The 25859-nt window shown below is 38.9% G+C and overlaps 1 protein-coding gene across 3 annotated transcripts in view; it reads left to right on the top strand.

Moving 5' to 3' along the window:
- Positions 1–23600, top strand: part of LOC121954556 (C-terminal-binding protein 2-like) — an 80711-nt gene extending 57111 nt beyond the window's left edge. For 2 of the 3 annotated variants that reach the window (XM_088086278.1, XM_042502136.2), the window contains 8 exons: positions 7914–8068; positions 13238–13382; positions 14141–14347; positions 15862–16076; positions 18009–18139; positions 19289–19416; positions 19499–19625; positions 21837–23600. In XM_088086278.1, coding sequence (XP_087942404.1) covers positions 7914–8068; positions 13238–13382; positions 14141–14347; positions 15862–16076; positions 18009–18139; positions 19289–19416; positions 19499–19625; positions 21837–22020 — 1292 coding nt within the window. In that variant the 3' untranslated portion in view covers positions 22021–23600. Of the gene's footprint in view, positions 1–7913; positions 8069–13237; positions 13383–14140; positions 14348–15861; positions 16077–18008; positions 18140–19288; positions 19417–19498; positions 19626–19909; positions 19988–21836 lie in introns of all 3 variants that reach the window. The other variant, XM_088086277.1, reaches the window with a different exon arrangement.
- The last annotated feature ends 2259 nt before the right edge of the window (positions 23601–25859 follow it).

The raw sequence follows: 25859 nt of genomic DNA, 5'->3' as shown, positions 1-25859 counted from the left end.
AAACTATCTGCTGTCACACTGAACACGGTTCAGATTTAGTTAGTCAAGCTGTTGGCTTTGTTCCTTTATTACTCGCTGGCTTACAGACAATGCTGGCTGTTGTGCTACGATAAATACTTTGGGTACAATAACAGGAAATTGACACAAGCAATTTGCATTTTTATCCCAATGACTACCAGCCAAAATATCCCAGCGCCTAATGTAAACCATCTTTAGTCATGTTATTTCTACTGCTCACAGAGGTTTACGTAACAGCAAATCCGTGGTGCATTTATGCCCTGCGTAAAAATGAGAGTGGTGTTTCGTCTGGTGTTGGGTGCAGACTCTGTGTTTGGACAAGGAGAGTTCTGGTTTTGCTTTTGGCTCCTGGAGTCCAGGTTCTGGATCTGGCTGCTGGGTGGGGCGGCTGGCAGCTGGCAAGCTGCTGCCAAACTCCCTAGGCTGGTGCCGACCCAACCAGAGAGGGAGAGAAGGGTGGAGGGAAGGAGATGGATATAAACAGAGAGAGAGTGTGGCAAGACATGAGTGAAGTGAAGTGAATATAAAGAGCCAGATGTGATCAGTTTTTTTTCTTTTTTTAGTAGCTGGACCTCTGGCCTGTAAGTGCTGCCATAAGACCGGCTCTGTGTGATCAGAGAGGGTGATAGGAGCTACCCTTGGATGAATTTTGGGATAGGACTCCCATATCCATATCTGGCAATCTGTGATGAAAGCTGTAGGGTATTATAGTTTGTTTTCTTATTAATTCACAATCTCTGTATATCACACACTTTTTTTTTTTAAATGACATAGCTAATACATGATTGTAACTCAAAATTGTCTGCTCATAATACTAGATAAAAATGTGCCTGGTTCTCTTTAAGTTAATCATCTAAAATCATCAGACATAAGGTACCCGTTGCCTGTTATGTTACTGCTAACATTTTACATCAACAGATGACTGTTATTACAGCCGTCTGCGGCTGCAAGCTACTTCTACGTCTCGGTAATATTCCACAAGGACCAATAATGTCCATGCGGTAATCAGCATTTAGTTTACAGAAGCCTGTTGTAACCAAATAAGACATACACTAAGGCAGTGCAATGTTTCCGTGATATTTCTACCAGAGCTGGTAATGTGTTTCTGTGGTTTACGACAATAAGCAGTAATTCTGTTGTCTAAATAAATTATCTTCAACAATTTGAAAATAACTAAATGAGTACTTAAATATTTGGTTTTATCTTATGTTGAAAAAAGTGCATTAAAAAACATTTTGGATACTTTTGTATGCTGAAATTCATCTTCTTCATCATCTATATTCTTCGTCATTTATATTCTGTTATCAATTTCAGCCATATCACTCAGCTCTGTTTCTTTTTCTTTTCAATCATTTTGTGTTGGTTTCCAAAAAAGATGCCAATTCAATTTTCTCATGATGGTAGGTTTTATTTTTCAGTTCAAATCAAAAATACACCTTGACCTTCCCTCCTCTCCCACCCACATTAACTGATCAGAAAAAAACACAAAATATTGTTTTCACACAGTACGAAACTGTGTGAATAAATGTTGATTTGAAAAAAACCCCAAACAAAACACAATAATAACAGTAAAGAAAAACATTTTCTTGATGGAGAGTCAAGTTAAAGGTCAACACCACAAGTTAGCTCTGAATGTATGCCAGAAAAGACCCCCTGACCTTATAAAATGTCTTATCAGAACCACCTACAGTGTAGCAAGTTTTAAGCATTTAAAGCAAGACCTTAGTTTCTCAAGTCATTGAAAGTGTCTAGGTTTTGCAGCTTTCTTTCATCTGAGAAATGCTGCTCGTCCATCTAGAAGGTAAAAGACAGAACATTTTGTTAGCTGCGGTCAAATATGCATCTTGAAAGTTAGAAATGCATCCACTAAAATCTTCTCTGAGCTGTGGCACAGCCAGTACATGTGGATCACTGAGGCTGCAGCAGGCGTATGCATACATTTTAAGAAATATCTCTTTAGAAATGTGAGCGCTCCTATCTCCAGAAAAAAATGTTGGCATTGTGTGTTTCTGCAATCCTTGGATATATTACATGTGTACATTATTATGTATGGGAAAAGTTGAAACTTAACACGTCAACAAGTCTGTGTTTAATGAGTAGTCAAGTTTAGGCACAAAAACCACTTGGTTTTGGTCAGGAAAAAAAACATATTTTGGCTTAAAATATCTGTTTTTTGGGTACAATCCCAGTGGCAAAGGTAGCGATGTCTTTGCAAAAAACAACGTGGCACTATTCTTGTCACCTGGTCGCTACAAAACACCCACATTTGAGACCTAACAAGCTGATGGAAACAGCAAGAACTCACTAAAACATGCCTGATTTTGTTGTTTGTTGGTCTCAAACAATGGTCCATAGTGGTCTGCAGCTTGGCAGGCGTCTTTGCTTAGATGCTAACATATCCACCATAACATTCAACTCCTGATGACAAAGACAGCTTATATAGTACATCACATGCATGACGTGTGCAGATGTCATGCATTCATGCTGAGCTCTGTGGACTGTTTGAAATTGACGTGCACTGTGTACCTGCCTGAGATATGATGTGATGTCATCGCTTATGTCGACAACTCAGCCCTATTTCTAAATAACATTTCCCGTAGGACAGTGTATGTGCAGTTAAAACTTGTCACTGATTAGTTTAAGAACTTTAAAATGATGATGGATTGTGCTCGACCTGCGCTGGCAGGAGGGAATGTAGTGCTGTGTACTTCTGACAGTGTGAGACTGGAGACGGAAACCCCAAAACTCATTAACTGTGATGTGACAGACGATCCCTGAAGGCGTGATGTGTAGGGGCCATTACAGAGCTTTAGTCAACAACACCTTTCCAACAAAAATTGTGTTTATTTCTTTGTGAATACACATTATGATTGTCCAAGCATTATTTCTGTGTCTGAACCTGTCATCAGATACAATAGACAAACTGTCATTTTAAGTTTTTATGTCTTTGGTTGAGTGAAGATTCAGTTCTTTCTGTTTTAAAGCCAAAGAGCCCCTTCAAATCACTGGCCAGGTATTCGAGTCATTAAGACCCTCATTAACAGCCTTGTTAGGCGTTAATTATCCGCAGATTCATCATGTGTTAAATGCGGTGCCACGTTCTGCCTTATTAGGCTCGAGAAAGGCTATTAGCCACTTGGAAATAATTAATCAATAGCAGTTTGACCTACTTCCTACAAGTGACGCTGCTTTTTTTTTCCACCAGTCGCTTCTTGTTTATGTGTGTGTGTAAAATATAAGTGAGTTATTCTGCGTTTGCTGCTTCTCTGTCTTTTCATCTCCAGGTGTGTGTGTGTGACTGTTTAGAGGATAGAAGTATTTTTTTTGCTCAACCAGTCAGAGCTGTGATAATGAACTCTGCAGGAGAGTGATGAGGAGGCGCAGGGAGAGCTGTGGAGCCACAGGTGTGTTTGGCAGCAGCCCCCTCTCGCTAACATATACTAACCATACACGCACACACACACGCACACAGCTAGTTTCCCCTGGTGACAATAATGCATGCTTTCAGCTTATATGAGGAACAGAAGGATGGAGGTCACTTCTCCCACATTATTTCTTTTAACCTTTTCATTTTTTATGCACCTTTCTTCTTTTCTCGCCATTCCTCTCTTTTCATATGCCATTTAGGCTTTTATGAAGCGCTGCTTTTATTAGGAGCATTTCACAATAATAATATTGTTAATGGCTGTAATATAATGGAATATAATAAAAACACAATCTCTTTATCTTTCCAGCATTTTATAAAACACAGTTATAAAGTGGCCCACAATGCCGCTGTAAAACTCATAAAATCAAAACAAAACACAGATGACAAAGTAAGCAAAGCATAAAAGCAAAGCAATAATAATAAAAATGGGAAGAAAAGGTCAGGAATAACTAACACAACATAATTTCATCAAAAGAAGCAGTGATTGAAAAGATAATCATTCTGCTGGATAAAACTGCTCAGAGGAGGCTGTGATGAAATTGTTTTTTATCTTTAACCTCAAATTTGGATCAAGCACTTTCATAAACTTTAGCAACTCACAAATCATAGATAGAAAAAAAGAATAATCAAAACTGAAGCATAACAGGCCAAGATATCCTGGCTTTTAGTGTCCAGCATGGGTCAAGCAACGATACAATGTTTTTGCACTCTAAGCACTCCACAAAAGTCCAAGATTTAAATCGTCAGCCCTCTGTCGACTGAAATTACAACCTTTTTCTATTTTCTGTTTGTCAGTCAATGTGTAGTGTGCTTATGGAAGCATTTTTGTCCCAGATTTAGCTGCAGAGTGAGAGCTCCTCACTTAGACGCCACAGGCAGCTGCAGACCCAGACCCAGGGTGAGTCTGAGTGAGAGTCAGAGGCAGCTGCCCGGAGGAAAAGAGAACTTGTCAGGTCAGACTCTGACATGTTATTTTCTGCCTTCTGCATGGAAGTGGTGAATTTACACCTCACAGCAACTTAATATGATAGAATCTCTGGCATTTTGTTTGATATCTAGTGACGGCAAAAAATGTTTGTGGTCATCATGTATTAGCTCAGAGGGCTAACTTGGCTGTTTTACTATATTAGGTGAACATCACTTTGACCCTGCACATCCAGTCAAAGTCTGTACATAGTCTATATGGAACAAAAAAAAACAAATAGTTGAAAATTTGTATTTGTGTTAGCCAAATCTAATTTGACTGACATAATTCTGAGTCGGATACAGCCTTAATTACAATTACAATTACAATTACAGCCATAATACAATTTAGTAGCTTCTTACATTGGGCCCACCTTGGCTCCTAAATGCCAGCATCTTTTTAATTCATCACATTCAGATTGCAGGCTTTCTGTTGAAAAATGTTGCGTCTCAAGCCCTTGCGATGAGAAAACTGAACTGACTGTGTAAAATTGATGGAATACCATTTAAAGGCCACATTTTTCAATTCATCCTGTAAGTACTGTGGGCAACCCACTTGAGATGTAAGTTTATGAGATACGATGATACAAACCCATCACCAGCACTGTCCTCCTTCCCTCCTCATCCTGTTTCTTACCGCTCCCATCCTTTCCTTCTTTCTTGTCTTTAATTCTCTGAACAGTGAACTCTTACTCTCTACATGTCCTCTCTGCTTGTAGAGAGTTTTTGCTGCACACCCCAGTGTCTGAGATGTCTGAATGTGGCTCACCTTCTTCTGTGGTTTGTTAGAGACAGAGACGGAGACAGACCGAGAGAACGCCACCAGTTATTAGATGAATTAACCCTGAAAAAGAACAAAAATCCAGGTTGTGTGTCAGTTTGTCAAAGCTGTGATATTAATGACACGCTGCACTAAGCTCTTTTTTAAATTAATCCCCTGTTTCCATTTCTCTCTGATAGGTTTAGTGCAGGTGGTCTGATATTGTGTGTGTGTGTGTGTGTGTGTGTGTGTGTGTATTTGCATGTGAATAAAGGCATCAAACGATGCATAATTTACGGCCTGTTTTTTCAGCATCCTTTTAGCGCTGTATATCTTCAGAGCATGTGGATGTGGAGGTGTATGTAGCTTGTAAAAGCTACAATGAGAATCCACAGTTTGTACACGGTTGCATCCAGAATCTTTTCTAAAAATGGACAAATTCTCAAAGACTCAATTTTAGGTTTAAAGCCCATGGAAACTCAATTGGTAAACATTTGAGAAATTAATATTGTTTGTTTTCATTTCTCAAAAGAATGTTTAATTCGCTAAAATACAATTTGTATATCAATTACTCACCATTGTAACATAAAATTTTATGAAGACTTTTTTATCACATCCCTCTGCATAAAAAAGAGAATCCAAAAAAGTATTAGGTCATTGGGAACTGTGTTTAATCAGTAAAACTGTATCAAAACATTCATTTTACATACACTCACACAATTTTGCAGTACAGTCTAAGTCTCATTAATCCAGTTTTGAGTCAATACAACAAAATGTTACACCATAAAACACTTCAGTCTATGAGTAGAGTACCCCAAGCATGCCTGAAAATCCATGTGCATTTGAACTCCACTTGCGCAAAGTTCAGACGCATACACTCGCTCAGGCATGTGCATGAGACTGCTTGTACTGAAATATTTTAAATAGTAAGGTTTAAGCAAAAATGGATGTTGGGAAGTACTGAGTATATTATTGGATAAATGAGACATGGGATTATGCTGCATGATTTGTTTGAGAGTTTGTAAATGGATGTTTTTATATAGTTTTGCTGTTAAATGTGGTCCCTGTACTTCAGTTCATCAGGAGTGTTCACAAATTTTTGTTTCTTCAATCACTGTGGAAACAGTGGAGAAAAAAAAACTATTCTTTACAAATTTAAGGTAACACACGGTGCCTAATTAATATATATAATTTTGCTGGTGAAGTATTCCTTTAAGCATTCAAAATATCTGCTAATCTGTTTCAGCAGGACTGTGTGGGTGTGGTGTGATCAGATTTTATCGACAGTGGCCTGGCAACATAAACCAACAACCCAACAACTGGCATGAAATTTAGGTTCTTTATACTTCTTTCACAACTGAGCCTCGCCCATTTCAAGCCAGTGAGAAGCGTACAAAAATACAGAAATCTCTTGTGAAACAGCCAAAACTGTTCTAACTTTGGCAGAAATCTGTGCGTTCATGCAGCATCCCATCACTCTCAGTAACAAGCTGAATGAGAAAATGGGTTTTTAGGGCCTTTAAATTGTAGACCAGCTCCAAAAAATACCATTTCAGTGAGCCATTCTCTCAAAACTTGGATCAGTAATCAATGCAACCTTTTTTTATCAAGTGTGCAGAAAAGAAAATGCGCCTGCTGCCGCAGAATAAAAGCACAGTTAACTGAAACATGGCTTCATTCACATGCACCTCGTCTTTTTTTCTATTTTGTTTCCCATTATACAATCTGATCTGTTAAAGTACATATGTTAGCATGTTGTAGTCGTGTAGGTCACAAACACCGTCCTTGCTTCCCAAAAGTGGAGGAGTTAGAGACAGACATGGAGCGAGCAGGCTTGGATGTCCTCTCCAGCAGCGCAGATGTCACTAAATAAAATATTTCATAATCCTGCCCAAATCCTCTAATCACCATGACAACAGGCAGCAGGGAGCCAGAGAGTGGTGGTGTGTGGACCCCCCCCCCCCTTCTCCTTTCTCTTTTCCCTCTTTTCAGTGGAATTTAGTTGTACACTCTAACATTTTTTCTTCAGTTTTACACTATTTTCTGATCACCTAAGGAATATATAGCATTGAGGCAGTGAGAGAGAAAGTTACAAAGAGTGGCACATTTCTAGTTTCCTGCAGGCTTTTTGCCACTTTTCTCTCTTAAGGGCAAGTGTATCACAACTTACCACAAAATAGAAAGCCAAAAAAATCAATCTGAGAGGACAAACCTGCAGACGAAGTTTAAATTAAATTATTGAACACCGGCTGATTTTCTTCAGAGTCACAACGGTTGTGTGAAGGGTGTAAACTGTACAGAAGGTGCAGAGACACACACACTGAAGGCCTGGCAGCTTCTGTACAGTGATAGGATAATGGAGGTGATGACCTCATGGGGTGAAAGGACCTGTTGCCTGGTAACAGTGTGGGTAACAGCAAGAGAGGGGGGTATTCATATCACCAGTGTTGGGTGTGTGTGAGTGAGTTAGTGTGTGTGTGTGTGTGTGTGTGTGATATCGACCAGTGTTGTCAGGTAAGGGAGATGATGATAGTGATTTAAAGTAAAGAACTACACACACTTGGGCGTGTGTGTGTCACTGGTTTAGCATATCACACAGTAAAACACACAGTCCCAGCCTGTGTAAACACTTCCTGCTGCGGGATGCATTTCCCACATTTTACTGCTTCTTCTGCAGCTCACTTGACTGTGTGTGCCAGACATAAATAATTAACTCCCTCTCTTTCTCCCTCTGTCTCTCTGCAGGTATTCGGCCCCAGATTATGAATGGGCCTATGCACCCGCGCCCCCTGGTGGCGCTGCTGGATGGGCGCGACTGCACCGTGGAGATGCCCATCCTCAAAGATCTTGCCACTGTGGCTTTCTGTGATGCTCAGTCCACACAGGAGATACATGAAAAGGTACAAACATAATTCTTCTGGTCTCTCCTTGTTGTCTGTAGAGTTTAGAAGATGCAGCAGCTATAAATCTTAAAATAACAGTAACCGTTAAAATGTTACCTGCACTAAAATAAACCTATAGTCCTGACCTTTTAACCCCTTGTAAAATGGATAGCTGACCTGGGATGGCTCTTCATCTAAGATTAGATTGGATTTAATGTCAAACATATGAAAGTAAATACAAAAAAATAAGATTAAAAATATAAAGGTAAGATAAGAAACCATTTTCAAGAAACAAATTAACTATATAATGTCAAAAAACGAGCTGCAAGAAGTAAATACTAATCAAATCTTACCCCTTCTCTGTGTAAACCTAATATCAAACATGAATATTCCAGCTTTCTGCTGCAGTGTTCACCATACACACCTCGATCAAATCAATCCATCAAACAAAAATAAAACATTCAAACAAGAACAGCCTTCAAAGCCCTGTCTAAATCACGACTGTTTGACATGAAGGATCCTTATTTATGAGCTTGTTTTAGCAGCCTTTGTTTATATATGTAATTAACTTTAATTAGTTCTTGTTGATTTGCTGTCAGTTTTGTTTCCTTTTTTCTTTGCTTAAAGCTATCTGGAGCTTGTAGAAATCAGGTTTAATCTGTCTCACGACTCAGCCAATAAAAAAAATGTAAAAAGAAAAAATAGAAGAATTAAAACTGTGATGTTTCAAGGAAGAAGAAAGGGCTGGAGCACACCGATCAATTACAGCCTTTTATAGTACAAACAAACTAACAGTTCAACACCACTGTGTCTTCATCAGAGTGAAAGAGAGCAAAGACAAACTGGCACAAACACACACACACAGTCAACCTACAACGGGTGAGCAATTCTTATTGGTTAACTGGTTGAACAGGATTTCAAATCTAAAGGATAGTGGATCCACAAATGTGAGTTGTCATTGTCAGTGCTGCACCCCATGCAGCACAGTCACATCAGGAGCAAAGAAAAGGATGTCTCTTAAGATTGCAAATACAAAAGTACAAAATAAAAAAAGTACATAGTATCCATCACATGAACAAAAATTCAGTTCTTTATTTAATTTATTCAGACATGCAGGTCTTTAAATCTCTTTTAGTTTTGGTCACATGCTGAAGGGTAGGGGACCCTGTTTCAACTGCAACAAAATCATTTGTCAAGTGACAAAGTCATAAAAAGCAACTTCAGATATTTGCAAAATTATTATTAATAATAATCTCATGTTTCCTGGGATTCCAACAGTCATATATTGCTGTAATTTCTGTCTTTATGTTGTATTTTCCAAAACTTTTAGCCTATGAACAAAACTTTGGTCACATGATAGTTATTATCTAAATAGCACATTTCAAAAATAAAGACATAAATCAAGAAATTGCATAGACTGAGTGCACTGAAATAAGATAAGCAACCCTTAAATTTCATTATAAATACATTTAAAGCAGAGAGACAGAAATAAGACAAAAAACAGTTTCAAAAAAGTTTATAGTTTGAATTATGTGCAACAGTTTCTTGTAGTTTCTCCTTCATCATGTACTCCTCCATCACATAGTTTATATGTTGCCTATGGAGACTTTTATAATCTGGCTTTTTAAAATTTATGATGTCTTTGAATGCCACACAGCGAAAATGCGCAAACAGGAAGAGCGACATTGTTTATAAGCTTAATTTACAGTATGTGTTTGGAATAGGTTAGACCACATATTGTTTTATTCTGTAGCAGCAACACCATCAATCTGTGTTGCTCGCTGTAACAGTAGTGGTTGTGTCTGCAGGAAACAGGCATGATATGGATGTCGGATGAACTTTTAATGTAATTCTTGAGTAATTTGCCTTCAGTTGAGTTTAGAAGGGTCATCTTTACCCTCCTCCTGCGTCTCCTTCTCTGTAATGTTTTAATAATATTTCAGCCTACTGGCTTGTTCCACTCTCCCAGTTCAGCTATAATGGTTTCATCACTGACTCTAATCCCACTGGGTGCTGAAGTGCTGCCTTGTTAAATAAGGAGGAGGAGGAGGAGGCTGGTAATAGAAATGCAGTATAATTGTTCTGAGCCAGAGTGGGTGAAACATTTGTCTTATTTTACTGCCTAAACACTGAAGCCAGTCAGTTGCAATTTTACAATCCAAGCTGGAGTGTTTTTGTCTTTACATTTCAAAAACGGAAGAGGAAGGGTACAACTAAATGCTATGTCAATTTCAGTCAAAATGCTACCTTGTACTTGTCAGTCTTACTTTTATACCAACCTAATGATTTATATACCTGATTTTTCTGTGGATAACTTCTTCCTTGTTTCGCATACACATATAAACACACACACGCACGCAATCTCTGTCCAGTACGATGCTCTCTTAGTGAATACATTACACATACTGAGGACCCATCTGGGAGAATAGATGTTGGCAGCGTTCCCACAACTATAACTGCACAGCAGAGGGTACAGATGGGGCACTCTACACACACACACACACACACACACACACACACACACTCACTTACACACTCGCCAACAACCTCGCTGCAAATTTCAGTAGTGAAGTACTGTTCACACACAAGTATACAAACAGACTTGCACACCAAGCAAGCAAACCAAAGCACACTGCTGTCTTTTTGCATGCACTGCCTGGGAGAGAGCAAATGCAGTGATTAAGGAATCTGTCAGTCAAGGAATCAGTGTAAACTGTAATGCTTGTGTTCTCAAACTACAAGCCAGTGGCGACCTGCAAGAAGTGTTTTGGGACCCCTGTTGAGTGCACTTAAAAAGAAATGTATTACAAAACAGTTGTGGTTTATTAACTAATACAACACTGTCCTTGGAAAGACACAGAAGACTTTCAGAAAGATCAAAAGTGGTGTGTTTTTCAAGTGTCTTTCACATCACTGTATCAGAAACCACTGGTCTTATGAAGTGCTGCAGTTGAAGTGCAAAGTAAAATCTCAGCTACAGTCGAGGATGTAATTGAGAAAATTGCGTGTATCTCGCTCATGCAGAAAACATCAATCAGGACAAAAGAATGTTTCAAGAGAAATGGAGCATGTCAACATCTGTCATACATGAATGGGAGTTTTTTAGCTTTTATTTGATGGTTGAAAATGTTGGGAAAGAGAGAGGGGGGCTCAGCTGGAATTGAAAAAGAGATTTTTGGTTATGTTGTGTGCACCTAAACTGTGCTCTGTGTTTTGAATAATCTTAAATTATGAGTTATAAAAAAATAATCATGTATGAAATAATGGTGCTGGACTTTTAGGTCTGCATTGTTTTCCTCATGTCCCTCCATCCAGCAAAGAGGAGGGAAAACATGTTATATACATTGTGGTTATGGTTAAGTAAAATTGATCAAATAATGTATTGAATTAGTCCATCTTTGTTGCAGTGTTTGGGCATAATCCTCATGGAATAATTTGTTTGTTTTACCAAAAATTAGATAGTCACTAAATTCCTAAAGCTTCCCCTGCTTTATTGTCTAATTTACTCCAAATAGGACCATAACTGGTAAAATAAACATCTTGCTATATTTAAGCAATTGGGTCCGGAAAAAAACTGAAGTTCTTTGAGCGACTGCTTGAGGATGGCTCCAAAAGTCAGTCAATCTCTGTAGACCCCTTATTGAAATGCCCAGTTTTATAGCAGAAATAAAAATGTACACAGACTGGTACAGAAAAGAGTTGTCACTTTTGTTGTCACTTTTGGCTCCAGAAATCACAGATGGCAATGGCCAAAATTCAAAACTAGAGGTTTCAAACCAACAGGTGATGTCATGATGACCATGTCCGTTACTTTGAAAGTCTATGTCCATTAACTCATTGAGAAAATCTTTCCTGAGGTAATAAATACAGCGAGAGGCAGGGTCATTTTTCGCATATACTTCTGTACGATCCAACTTATTTTTGCAACCAGCAGAGTCGCCCCCTGCTGGTCATTAGGAAGAATGCAGGTTTAAGACACTTGGCATTGGCTTCACTTGTCAGATGTGGAGACTATGTCTACTTCTTTTATACAGACTATAGAATGATACTCTAACTATAACTCTTTTATACTTAATATGAAGCTAGAGCTAGCATTTACTTAGCATAATGACTGAACCCACGGGGGGAACTGCTAGCCTGGTTCACTCAAAAGCCCAATAATACGCCTACTAACACCTGGAAAGCTCACAATGTTGCACAAGTATTTTGTTAAAACTGTGTAATTGTTCCATTACACAAGTGTAAAATTGTCATAGCACATAAAGGCCATTGTTAAGGGCTTCATGTGCTTTACAACTTTCGTGTTCCCTTGCTTTAGGTATTAGCCCTGTGCAAAACAATGTAAAGATACACATGCACTGTTGCATGCCAGCACAAACTGCAGAAGTGTTCTTAAATTAACTAAAGCAACACAAAACCCATTTGCTCACTCTTTCCACTTCATGTAAACTTGCTCTCAGCTTGTATTTCTGTTCAACTGTGATTCTGTATCATTTTCCAGCATCGTCTCCAGCCAAGCCTGCTGCCGGGCCTGCTTCGCTAAAGTAATGAGATTAATGCATGAGGAGAGCTTTAACCTTGAATTTAGCATCCAGCTCTCACTACAGATAGCTCCAATAAAAAAATAAATAAAAAATGTTGCATGGTAATTCATGGCTATGCTAATCTGGCTGGGTTAGGTTAATTCACTGAGCGGGTTGGGAATTTAAACCTGTTATTTAACGGCTTGCAGCAGCTACTTGCTCATGCTTTCTGGGTTCCTCAGCAGCTGTCGGTCTACTTTATGATCCTGGCCGCATCCACTTCAACCTTGTTTGCGTACGGTCAGAATGAATGGATTGTGACAAAAACCGGCTTTGGCAAGCACTCATTATAAACACACAGACAACCACTCATGTTTTAGGGCATACATAAACAATCAATTTGCATTTAGATGAAGAAAAGCAGACATAAACTTCAGGTCCAGAGAAATGGGAGGAAGAGAAAGCGCTCTTATTAAAGTAGCTCATACATAACGTTGTGGAAAAACCATCTGAATTCTAATGCATGGATGATATTGATTAAGAACTCATTGTGATTATAATATGAATGCAGATTTCCAGTTTACTTCCAGCTTATGATCGCTGAGGGAATACTGATGTAATCAGACAGCCATGATGATGCCTTCTCCTCTCTAATGTCCCCCAGGTGCTGAATGAGGCAGTAGGGGCCATGATGTACCACACCATCACCCTGACCAGAGAGGACTTGGAGAAGTTCAAGGCGCTGCGCATCATCATCCGCATTGGCAGCGGCTACGACAACATCGACATCAAGGCTGCCGGGGATCTCGGTGAGGGACAGATGCACACAATCAGGGAGGAAGACAGTTATAAAAAGTGAGGTTGTTCAGAAGCCGATGATAAAAATGTGCTAAGAATAATGAAAAAGAAAGGATCATATCTGCACATAAGGCTAATTCATTCACTACTGCATAAGACAAAATCAAGAATAAATAAAAAAATAATGCATTATTAAGGATAGTGCACTTTTGGAAGGGGGCCAAACCAAACTCTGCTAGCTGTATTGACTTAACATAAATAACATATGTAGCTGGAGTTATTGCGTACTGTAAACAGAATATGTAATAGCGCTGTTTGCATATGCAGAGCAGATGCTCCAACTGATATGAAACTCTCCCTCCGATTCCCACTTGGCCCCTTCGGCATATGTTTGGTATGAGAGCAGGATTTAGTGTGATATCCTAATTATTGTCGTTTGTGGTAATACATCTTAGTGTGCTGACACAGTTTTTTTTTTGAGAAATGTTCTTTTCATGGGCATAATTAGCAGTTAAAATTATCCTCTTATCCTTCACAGTTCAGTTTAACACACAGTGCTTTTTTGTGGAGGGTCATAAAGAAAATAAATTTCCTGCCAGTTATTTTGTAAAGGAAAAGATTAATCTCTTTTCAAAACAGCTACAGTAATTATACCAACTATAACTATTAAATCTGTGACGCACTTATGTCATTTGAAGTGTCTATGTTGTTATCGTCTCTTTAGCTTTATTTGTTTCTTCATTTTTCTTGCCTATCTGACCTTTTTCAGGCATCGCAGTGTGTAATATTCCCTCAGCGGCTGTAGAAGAGACAGCAGACTCAACACTTTGTCATATTCTCAACCTGTACCGGCGAAACACCTGGCTGTACCAGGCTCTCCGGGAGGGCACGCGGGTCCAGAGCGTGGAGCAGATCCGGGAGGTGGCATCAGGGGCAGCCAGGATCCGAGGAGAGACGCTTGGTCTCATCGGATTTGGTGAGCTTCTTTCTTTTAGTTCCTTTAAGTTGACAGCAACTGTATGTGTTTAGTAACTATGTGACTGCAGCCAGAACAGCTTTTTTGAGACACATTAATCTTAAATCTTACTTTATCTTATTTTATTTGTCTTTTTCACATTGCTGGATAAAGTGTTCCTCAATGTAGCTTCATTTTTGCAAAGCAATTAGTTGTGCTAATTACACTTTTGCTTTGCTTTTTTACTGTTTCCAGGTTGTCAGTTGCTTAACACAGTGCAGCCATTTTTGTGGAACTCATTAGGGCTTAAAGAATATTTTCATAGCGGTCTTATCTGTCTTTAAGTTTTTACAGGTCAATCTGTTAAATGCAGTGAAAAAGACTGAGTCTGCAGACATGCTAGGCTTTGTGAAGGTGGACATAGGAAAGGGCTGTGTTTGAAATCACATACAAGCTAACAAACCATTAATGCCGAGTAGGACATAAAAGCGTGTAGTGCGTTCACACTGTGTGTATATGGATTTTGCACATGGGAAAAACGCGGATGTATACTTCATTAGCAAGAGTATAAGACATGAGCTTAGTGGACAAACTTAACTGCCCTAAAGTGAATTTCATCTCTTCAGTCTATGCAACAATGGAAAATTTGAGCCAGGCTAAAAGCTCAGTGTCAGTATATCACTTTTTTAAGTTAGGGTATTTTTTCTGCTCAGAAAGTGACTGTTTAGATTCCCAAGATCTGACCAGTTTATGGTAAATGGACTGCACTCATATAGAGCCTATCTAGTCCTTTGACCGCTCAAAGCACTTTTACACTACATGTCACATTCACACTATTGTACTAGTGGCTGAGGCTACCATGTAAACTCTCACACACCGATAGTACATCCTTTTAAAGTAATTTTAGGTTCCATATCCTGGATATTTTGACACTGACCCTCCGATTATTGGAGCACCTGCTCTTCTTCCTGAGCCACATTCACCAGTTTATACATAAAACACCTCTTTGGAAATTTACTTCAATGTTTGATATATGTGACAGTTGCTGGTTGGGTCAGAATGGCCGTCATTCATGTACAGTCATGTGATGGTAATGGTCTGTGAGTATGTAGTAGACATTAAATCAGTATGTGATTCTGAACACATCCATGCTGATTCTTTGAGCACATCAGCATACTAACAAGCTCCCAGCTGTCATGCACATGATGTTAAACAGGGTTTTTTTCCATATTTGGTCATAAACTGAAGTATTGGATACATTAAAAATATTCTGATTCTGCTGAATGTTTTGAACGAGTGAAAGTTTGCCATTTTTGCTCACTAAATGATGAATCAGTATTTACATTACTTGTGACTGATTTTCTGTGAAATGACTAATAGATTATGTAATTAATACAGCACTCATATACAAATGCATTTTTAGTAATTGTTAGGGGTTAGATGGACTGTCCAAAGACTGAGTAATAAAAGTAAGCCACTAGAATCTGAATCTTCTCTCAGTCTTTGCTTTTTTCCAATCTCATTCCCTCCATTAGGTCGCTCAGGCCAGGCGGTGGCGATGCGGGCCAAGGCGTTCGGTTTCAACGTAATCTTCTACGACCCCTACCTCCAAGATGGCTTGGAGCGCTCACTGGGCGTTCAGCGAGTCTATACCCTCCAAGACCTGCTCTACCAGAGCGACTGTGTCTCCCTGCACTGCAACCTGAACGAACACAACCACCACCTCATCAATGACTTCACCATCAAACAGGTAGGAGGCCTTTATTAATTGTGTAAGTTTGTAATATGAAGTGATGGAAGATAAAGGGAACTGATTTTACTACTTCACATCTAACATGTTTTTAGAGACATGCAGAGGCTGCAACTTATCAAACACTGATAAACCTCGATTGGCTGAAGCTTGTTCCCATTATCCTCCAGAGCAGGCTGCACATTCTCCTCAGTAGACTAATGATTTCCAGAGATCGGTAGCACAGATTTAACTCAGCGACTTGGCTGGTAACTAGCATTCTTTGGCTTCCAGCGCTCCTTCGTCGGCAACTTCCATTTATAAGCTGTTTAAACAATCTTTTAGTGAGTGGTAAGATGCTTGGAACAAGCACATACAAAGACACAAGTATGTTTGGAGATTCTTTACAGATCCAAGATAAGAGGAATGCGTGTACGGGGATGGGCCATTTTTTGTGTTATTGTCTATAATGTGCTGGGAAGATTCCCTGTAGTCAGTCTGTTCTTGCTGATGGTTTCATAACGCGCAGGCCAGTGTGACCCAAACATGCCATGTGTGCTGTGTTTGTTTGTTCATGCGTGTGTGTAGTTCGTGTAGGCGTCAGTCAGAGTGTGTTCTTGTGCATGTTCTCCCAAAATGAGCCAAGCCATCTAATATTTTTGTAAAGAAAAAAAAAGGATGAATTGTGACATTTTTGTCTTGGTAAAAATGTAAATGTAAATATTACATGATTAGGGCCATATTTCTTTTATTGTATTTGTTTCATTGGTATAATTTTTCACCTCAATTTAATTTAATTTAAATGATTTTATTTCATTTTATTTATTTATTTATTTATTTTTCATTATTATTTGTCTTTTCTGTGCTATTTTTTTTGCATCTTCTGCCTTCTTGTTTTAATTTTACCTTAATTTTATCTCCTTGTTGTTTGGCCTTACTACTTATCTTCCTTGTGTTATATTGCTTTTGGGATATTCTGCTTGGCTTTGTTTGTAAAAGCACTTTGTAAACTCTGATTATGATTATGGTGATGATTATTACTATTATTGTTTGTAGTAGTAGTAGTAGTATTGCAGAACACAGTAATTTAACATTCTCACGTAAGAAAACCAGTAAACAGGAACTTTTCTCAGCCGTTAGAACGAATGTTTACATTTTTTCCTCCAAAGTAATCCAACCTACTGTATGTTTAAAGTCCATATGTTATGTAGCACACCACATCTATTGTGAGCTGCCAACAAAGCAGTCAATAACAAGCCGAGGAGTGCAACTAAGCAGCCAAGTCACTGTTGCCAGCTAAGTGTGCTGCCAGCTCAGGCGTGCAAGTTAACCATCCTTGATGAATCAGCAGCTAAGCTAACTACAGAATGCACTTTAACCCCCAAATTTATAGGTTTTTTTTTTCCACTTTGGGTATCAGCCCCCCTAATATAATAAATACAGCAAACACTTTTGAGTTATTCTTCTCCTGATCATTGCTGCCACCTGGAGGACATACAATAAACTGCAGGTTGTGTCAAATTCAGTGGTTCAAAGAAGCTGCTTAAGCAGGTGGCTGCTTCAAAACTGCAGATGTTTTTTTCTAATTGTGTTATCAGCTTTGAGAGAAAATCAAGTAGTAAACACAATATATGTTCATCTGCATCATGACTTACATGCTAGTTTCTTATTTACCGTGAAAAAGAGCTTATGTAAAGATGAGGGGATTAGTGTCATTTAAATGTCTCCTTTCTCTGAAAAGCCTTTTGTTTTGTTGTCATTCTTGATTTGAAAAGCGTTGTCTCCCACTGCATGTTGTCTTCCCACGCAGCATTGAGCCAATGACAGCCACTCTGGGTGTGCACTCTCAAAGCCACATGTGTTGATTACTGAAATTCTTATTGCTGAAGGATGAAAATGTATGCTATGCTGTTGTGTGTGTGTGTGTGTGTGTGTGTGTGTGTGTGTGTGCAGATGCGTCAAGGTGCTTTCCTGGTCAACTCTGCACGAGGAGGTCTGGTGGATGAGAAAGCTTTGGCTCAGGCCCTGAAAGAAGGAAGGATACGTGGAGCCGCCTTGGACGTCCACGAGTCTGAGCCTTTCAGGTGTTTATGATTACACCTTTAATTCAACTCACTGTTTAAAAATGGTTTGACTGTAGCTTTAATGACAAGAATCTTCTTAAATTTGTACCAGAACAATACATTTTTAGAGGGATAGTTTAGATCTTCTGAAGTGGGGTTGTATGGGGAACTTATCCATAAATAAGTCAAGCAGTCAGCCAAGATTTATTATTTTATTTTTTTAAATAATAATTAATGTATGCTTTTTTTACCCTTTGTTTGCTTGTTAGTTTACTTTTCTTGATAACATGACTTTTGTATTTGTTTATTATCCATATTGAGGTGCAATTCCTTATAAGCCCCTAGTGGCTTTTTTAACCTCACCTTTTGTTGTTGTTGTTGTTGCTGTATTTATGTTGTTTTGTTTTGTGCAAATAGACCTTAAAACCTTGTATATTACATACAGGTGATGTTAGTCAGCATTCTTCAGTTTGGAAAAAGTAGTCTGTTGTCCAACGCTGAAGCTAAGCACTGCTGTGGAGGGGTACACGACAAAAAATATTTTAGCCACCTCAACGAGTCCCACCTAAAATAATCAATATACTATATTTCTGATGGGAAATTAGGCCATTATGCTTTCTTTGAAGCCAGATGCTGTTGAGAAAACATTGATTTAACATTGCTGAACACAGAAGCTGCTGGTCCACTGCTGCCTCTGTGATTTTGTTTGTGTTATTGTGTGACTTTGGCATTTAAAGGGTAAGTTCGCACTCAACAGAGTCACACAATAACACACACTAACTAACTGATTAAAGCTGCAGTAGACCAGCAGCTCCTGTGTTCGGCGTGCTAAATTTGCTGTTTTTATCAAGTCTGGTGCCTTTAATAAGAGCATAGATGGGAAACTGAAGATGTTATTATCTCTCCCGACGGAACAGACTGTCTGAAGATTTTATTTGTCATTGTAGATGTACAACCAAATTATGTTTGGTTACCCTCAGTCTGACAGCTGTACACAAAATAAAACATGAAATAAAAGCTAATTTAAAACACTAAGATAAAACCACAGATAAGACGAGATGAAACAGTGAAAAATACCTCTAAGCATAAATGTTTATAATAATGATAAAAATCTGTACCTCAGTGTCACGTTTTTTTTTCTCTTTTTCGTCTCTTATCTACTGTCTACAGTTTTTCCCAAGGTCCTCTGAAAGATGCCCCTAACTTGATCTGTACACCCCACACCGCCTGGTACAGCGAGCAGGCATCACTGGAGATGAGAGAGGCCGCCGCCACAGAAATCCGCAGAGCCATCACTGGTACGTAGACATCTTTGATTGCATTCCAGCTCATATATTTCAGTTTCTCAGCTCACCAATGTTCAATCTTGCCCTGACACAGGCCGTATTCCTGACAGCCTCCGAAACTGCGTCAACAAAGAGTTCTTTGTTACCTCGGCACCCTGGGGAATGATGGAGCAGCAGCAGCAGCCTCAAGTTCACCCTGAGATCAATGGTGCCGCCTACAGGTAGGAGGGGGAATTCTGTGAATGAACCCAGCGAGCTTCTCACATCACACAGAGATCACCTGTGTCACCTCAACATCTGCAGTTAGATGAGGCTTAACACGCAGGGGAGGGGAGATGTTCTTAAGTATGTTTGACACAATTCTGACTTTCTTTTCCTGAATATATTGGGCTGGGTCCTAGTTTTTGTAGCGTATTTATACATAGCAGTTGGCCCAAATGAATTGATCCATCGTTTCTCAGTCTCTATATTGTCTCAACCAGAATGAACTGCTTCTCTCACACAGCCGAATGAACCAAACCATGGTACAGGCCATAGCAACGGGGGGAATGCAGGACAAATTATATACCTAATTCTCAACCAGGTAAATGAATGCTTACCACAGCTGGCCCACAGGCCAGAGCAAACCAATAACATCATTAATAAATACCAAAACTCATTGAAACCTGTGGCCCCTTTCTCTGCTTCACACTCTGAACTCACATGTCCTGTAACTGAACCCACTCTACCCAACATCTCATCAATTCCCCCACCCCCCCACCACCCAACACCACCACCACCACCCTGAAGCAAATACACAGCACACACATCTTTACTCAAATGTTGGGCATGTTTGAAGATGTTTTCACACATTTACAGCTACATGTGGCACACCCGATAATTAAGAGTAAAATAAGCAAGAAGTGTAATCAAAATGTTGCAATGACTGCATGTGACAGTAAAGTGACCACTAAAGACAGAGAGCAGGAAGGCTTTAGTTGTAGGGTATTTTCAGTGAAACTAAAAGAAAACGACACAGTTATGTAATTGCAGGGAAAAAATACAAAGTGACTGACGCTCTCAAACTTTTGCAAAACCCCGAGCAATAAACCTGAGATGTTCTCAGTTCTTTTATTTGCAATAGACTGCTGTAGGGATTTTTTTCTGTAGGCTAACCTGGAAGTTAGCATCGCCCTGGTTCCCTCAACAAAAACCCATGGGATTTTTTCCACGAAACTACACATGATCACAAGTAAATACCGCCATTATGATTTTTGAAACCTAAATGCAATTGCCAGAAGTAAAAAGCTAATGTTAGGCTATAAACGAACCACACCACGGCCACATGACTTCAGCGTCAACACCAGAAACAAGGCCGTGAAGCCGTGATCTGCAATGATGACATTCTGTAGTGTCACTGAGCAATTATTTTGGCAACCATTTTTGGAAAACATGTAAAGGTTTCAAAGTTGAAAGTGGGGTATTTACTGATGTGTTTTATGTCATAGAACGAATCGGGAAAGTCTCTTTAAGCTTGTGTTAATCACAGACCTTATTTCAGGCATCTAACCATTATCCCATTCAAAACAACCATTGACTTTGAGACAAGGGGACCAGGAGTGCTAAAATGCTAACTCATTTCCAGATTTTAGGACTCATTCCTGGACCACTCCATAAGAGTCCTCTCCAGACACACTTTTTCCGTTTCAGCTCCCTGTGATAAAAGTTTGGTTCACCCAAATTTTAAAAAAGAAATGTATTTTCTCACTTCCTAGGGAAACTATTTCTCTATTTATGACAAAAAATTAAGAAAATGCTAATTGATTGTTTTAATGTATATTCTTAATGAAACAAACAAAGTTCTATCGGCCTCCTTTGTATCAGAAATCTCATTATTTTAAAAACCTGATTAAATAAATCCACAACTCTATGGCTAAACACCCTAATAGGCAAAGTGAGAAATATTTTTTGTTTTCCTAAATTTGGGTGAATGACCCATTAAAATCTTCCCCTTACACCAGATTAGGACCCCTGACATTCTCATGTATTGCCTCAGTGCTGCAGTGCTCCTTGCATAATTTTTTTTAATGATTTCACTAAAACTAAGATGTTTTGACTCTCAGTCATGTTTATTTGTACCCCCAAGAGTACATTAATAAATATATTTAAGTATATATATTTTTTATTACACAATTTGTCAGATTCCATGTGTTGATTTGCTTTTTCTTTATTAGCTGTTCGTCTAACATCACACTTGATCAGGAGCAGCAAATATTTGTTCAGTTTCTTGGTGAAGAAAAAAATTGTAATTAATGAATGATGAGCCACTGAGCAGCAGCAGGCTTTTTCCAGGGTTTGCTGTTTTGCAAAAATTTTTAAAAAAGGTTAAATTAAGTGAAACCGTTTCGTGCTCTATCACGCACGTCTGTTGATCATCGCCTTTCCTCCTCCAGATTCCCTCCTGGTGTGGTGGGTGTCGCCCCCGGTGGGATTCCCGGGCCGATGGAGGGGTTGGTGCCAGGGGGAGTGCCCATTGCCCACACCCTGCCCCCCGGTACCCATCCGTCACAGGCCACCTCCCCCAACCAACTCTCCAAACATGGTGACCCCATGAGAGAGCACATGACTGAGCCGTAGGACTGCTGCTGTAACCGAGCAGGGGGCTAAAACCGATGTAAACAAACAAACAAACAAACAAACAAACATAAAAAACAGAAACCCCACCAACTCAACCATCCAACTGTACGCTTGACTTCAGCCATCTGAACCTACCAGCAGACTGCCTGCCGGGCAACGTTTCACACGTTTTCTTTTTGTATGAAACCACTAAGCCCAGAGTGCGGACAGTGGATGTTAACACACACACACACACGTGAGCTGCCACACTGACGATGGGACTAACCGTCAAACTCATACGCCGAAGAAACCTTTCCTCCACCCATATCTGTTTTCTTGATTTATGTGATATTTTAGTTTTTATCTCTATTTTCAAGTATATTTTAGGGGGGATTCCTCCTAACTTCTGGGACATGTTGACATTTCCATGTGCAGGATGGAAATCTGACCCAGCCTCTGCTTTTAAGTAAGAGCTTGAAGGGACAGTGACTTCACAAACGATCCGTCGAGCCTCAGTTTCCCTTCCTTCCGTGTCAGTTTCAACCATTTCAGCACAAACATGTCTTGTGTTATTTTTTTACTTTCCTCTGTTTATCCTATGTTCTGTGTTTGTGTTTCAAGTGAATATCTGTTTTTCTGTTCTTCAGCGTGGGAAAATGAATGGATTTATAGTTGTTTAACAGACAAGAAAATTCAGCTGATGACAACAGCATCGTCTGCCGTCTCCATCAGAAATCTGGACTCCATCTTTGCTCTTTTCTGTTTGTCATCGCTGGTGGCCCATGAATGTAGAGACAATGTGCGGGGAAGTAGATGTTGTTTTCGGTTCCAGGAAGAATATTTCGGCCTATGAGGTAAGAAATTAAACCAAAAAAGAAAAAGAGGAAAAAACAGACTGCTAATCGTGGTTAGAGATTGCACGTTGAGTGTGTCGCATCAATTTAATATTGCTATTGTAGCATTTCCAACTCTGCTAAACTGAGGTACCTACAATAATTGGTTATTGTCATGAACAGTGTCCCAAATATTTCCTGTTTTCATCCAAAGGACCTACAGTATATTGCAGCACCAGCTAGCGAGGTAGGAAAAACAAAAATCTCTTACAGACTCAGGAAAAAAAAAAAGATCAACATCCAAAATATGTCCAAATCTGAACAGAAAAGAAAGAAAAAACTGGATTGTTGCTTTTCATGTCTCCTCCTCTTTTTCCATTGTGTGCGTGTTTTTGTTTTTTTGTTTTTTATATCAAATGTACGTTTTTGGATGTTCAAGGTTTTCAGTCCTGTTAGATTTGTATTGCCTTGTTAAATGTTCTTATAATCATAGTCTTATGTGAACGACTCCACCCTCTTTTCGTTATAGTTTCTCTCTTTATTTTTCTGCTCTAACGGAAGCCAGCTGTGGCTCTCGGAGGCATCGTGCCCTCTGTGGACAGCAGCAGCCACATCCATCCCTTTTAGCCCCACGATGTTAGCAAGAGACGGCTGCTAGCAGACTGTTTGGTTTTTAGTGTGAGTATTTGTATTTGTTTCTTGTACAAGGTGAACATATAGCATACAGTGCAGCTGGAAACAATAAATAAAAGTTACTGTTCGGATTGATGATTTGCTCTGTGGAACGTTTGTGCGATGTTTTTTTTTTTCTTGACACGTTTTACATACGATTAAAAATCTTCTAAAAGGGGTTATCAAAGTCTGACACCGTCCGTGTCACTAATATCAGATAATAATCATTGTGCAACAAACAAAAGAAACATTGATACAAACAGATTTTGTTTGTACTTCTACTTGTTAGATAATCATTATCTTACTTTTAGAAGTACAATCCCACAGTGCATAAAATAGGAAGTGTATTACGTGAGTGATGCTGTGAGTTGAGCACCTTTTTTCTTTTTAGCCTACATTTTGTTAACATTTAAACAAACTGGTATCATTAAAAGTGTGCCAGATTAGCTATTAGCAGTACCTGTTTGAACTGTACCCATGGATGAACTATAACTTAGCTTGACAGTAAAGAAAACTGTAAATAACCATGTACCTTCATCCAGTTAAATAGGATGCAGTCTTTTTTTATGAATTCTAAGCTGATTTATGGATGTTTATTTGTAATGGACAGCGAAGATAATGATATCTCCAGAAAGTGGATGTCACACTGAACTAAAAATGTGTGCATCATGTTTGTATGTTCAGATTTATATAAGACGTAAGGTCATAATAACCTATTTGAAAAATGTCTCCCAATGTTAATCTACACCTTCTGTGATCTAACCCTGGAGGGGGTCTGGGGGGATTACCCCCAATTTTTTTCAGGGACTTAAAGACTGAAAATTTTTCAAGATTTTTAATCTGTAAAGTTGACATAATGAACTGCTACTTTTTTTCTTTTTTTTTAACATTTTGGATGACATACTATGCTATGACATTTTTATGAAAATTTAGATGACACTCTATGATGATTTTTGATGATATAATAGACTAGAACATACAAAAAACTTATATTGTAACATGTCTTATAAATGTCACAAAAAGTCATGGGATATAATGCAATTACAAATATTTTAAAAGCATCATATTATTTAGCATGTGGTCCAAAATTTCTCAAAAACATCTGAGTATACTAAGTTATTAAAAATCTAACATAAACATCATAGGATAGAATGTTGACTAAAATACCTCCTAAATATCATGGTATAGTATGTTGTATTTATTTAAAAAATCCATCTAAAGCCTGACTTTTGAGCCGCTAATCCTATTAACATGCTTTCAAAAGTCAAGCATAGTGGAGAATCTGAGTTTTCCACCGATATCAGATTTGCCCGGTTGAGACGTCCACACGCTCCGCACTGAACGTGCTTACATCATCAATTTCTGCGCATTGATTCGTCAGAGAAACCCAAGTTATTCAGTCCTCTGAGCCAAACAGCGAGGGCTGTGAAGGCTTTGTCCCGCCTCCTGTGTCCCGATTGGATGACAATTGCAATCTCCGTCTGTTCTTCACGGAAATTTGAATACACACGGAGGGAAAACAAGACAGAGTACATGTGTTTGTTTACATGGAAACGTACCCAAAAAAAAACACAGAGTAGCAAGACGGAGCTCAGCAAAAAGCAAAACCAAGATGTCAAAATGACGGTGAACAGCTGAAGAGGTGCTGGAAGCATTTTTTTTTTCGAAGGAGCGGCCTCGCGACGCTGCAGCTGATCCTCATCACGATCAGCTGATGCAGCAGGAGGAGGACCTGCAGGACAGCGGACACTTTGGAGATATTAGGTGAGTAACTTCTTTTTTACTGTGGACTTTAAGTGAATCTCTTTGCACGACTCTCTGAATGATTTACATGTTAAAATCAAGAATAGAAATGTGTAATGTGCCGCATTGACTATGCTTGCTGCTCAAGAGCGTATATATTTGTTCACCAAAGTTACTTTGATGTTGTTTTTGTGTTTTATAGGAAACTGCGGTGTCTCTGAGGGAAACGACATGGGTAAGATTTAAAGAAAAAAAGCTGAATGCACTGTGCTGAATGGGATCAACGTGTATCAGCCATTATATCTGTGTTGTGTTAACACCACAGCGCAGTACTAATTGTACTGCTTGTGTTTTCAGCTGCTGGAAGCGAGGAAAGCTGTCTTGGCCACCGACTGTATGTGACCCCAAGCATCTCATGTAAGAAGAACAACTCTGCTATTTTGTTCTTTCATAGTTGTTTTGTTTTTTTTGTTGTTGTTTTTTTTTTTAAATAAAGCTTTACTATTTTCAATATATTCCTGGCAAATGTGTCTTTTTTCTCAATTAACTGATGTTGTGACTGGTGTCTCCAGTGACTGTGAAATATTAATAATAACAATTATTATATCAGTA

Source organism: Plectropomus leopardus, chromosome 13 (genome assembly GCF_026936395.1).
Source record: "Plectropomus leopardus strain MGB_pleo_1.0 chromosome 13, ASM2693639v1, whole genome shotgun sequence".
Lineage (NCBI taxonomy): Eukaryota > Metazoa > Chordata > Actinopteri > Perciformes > Serranidae > Plectropomus > Plectropomus leopardus.
Note: the sequence above shows the minus strand (reverse complement) of the source record. Positions and strands in the feature narration are given on the sequence as shown.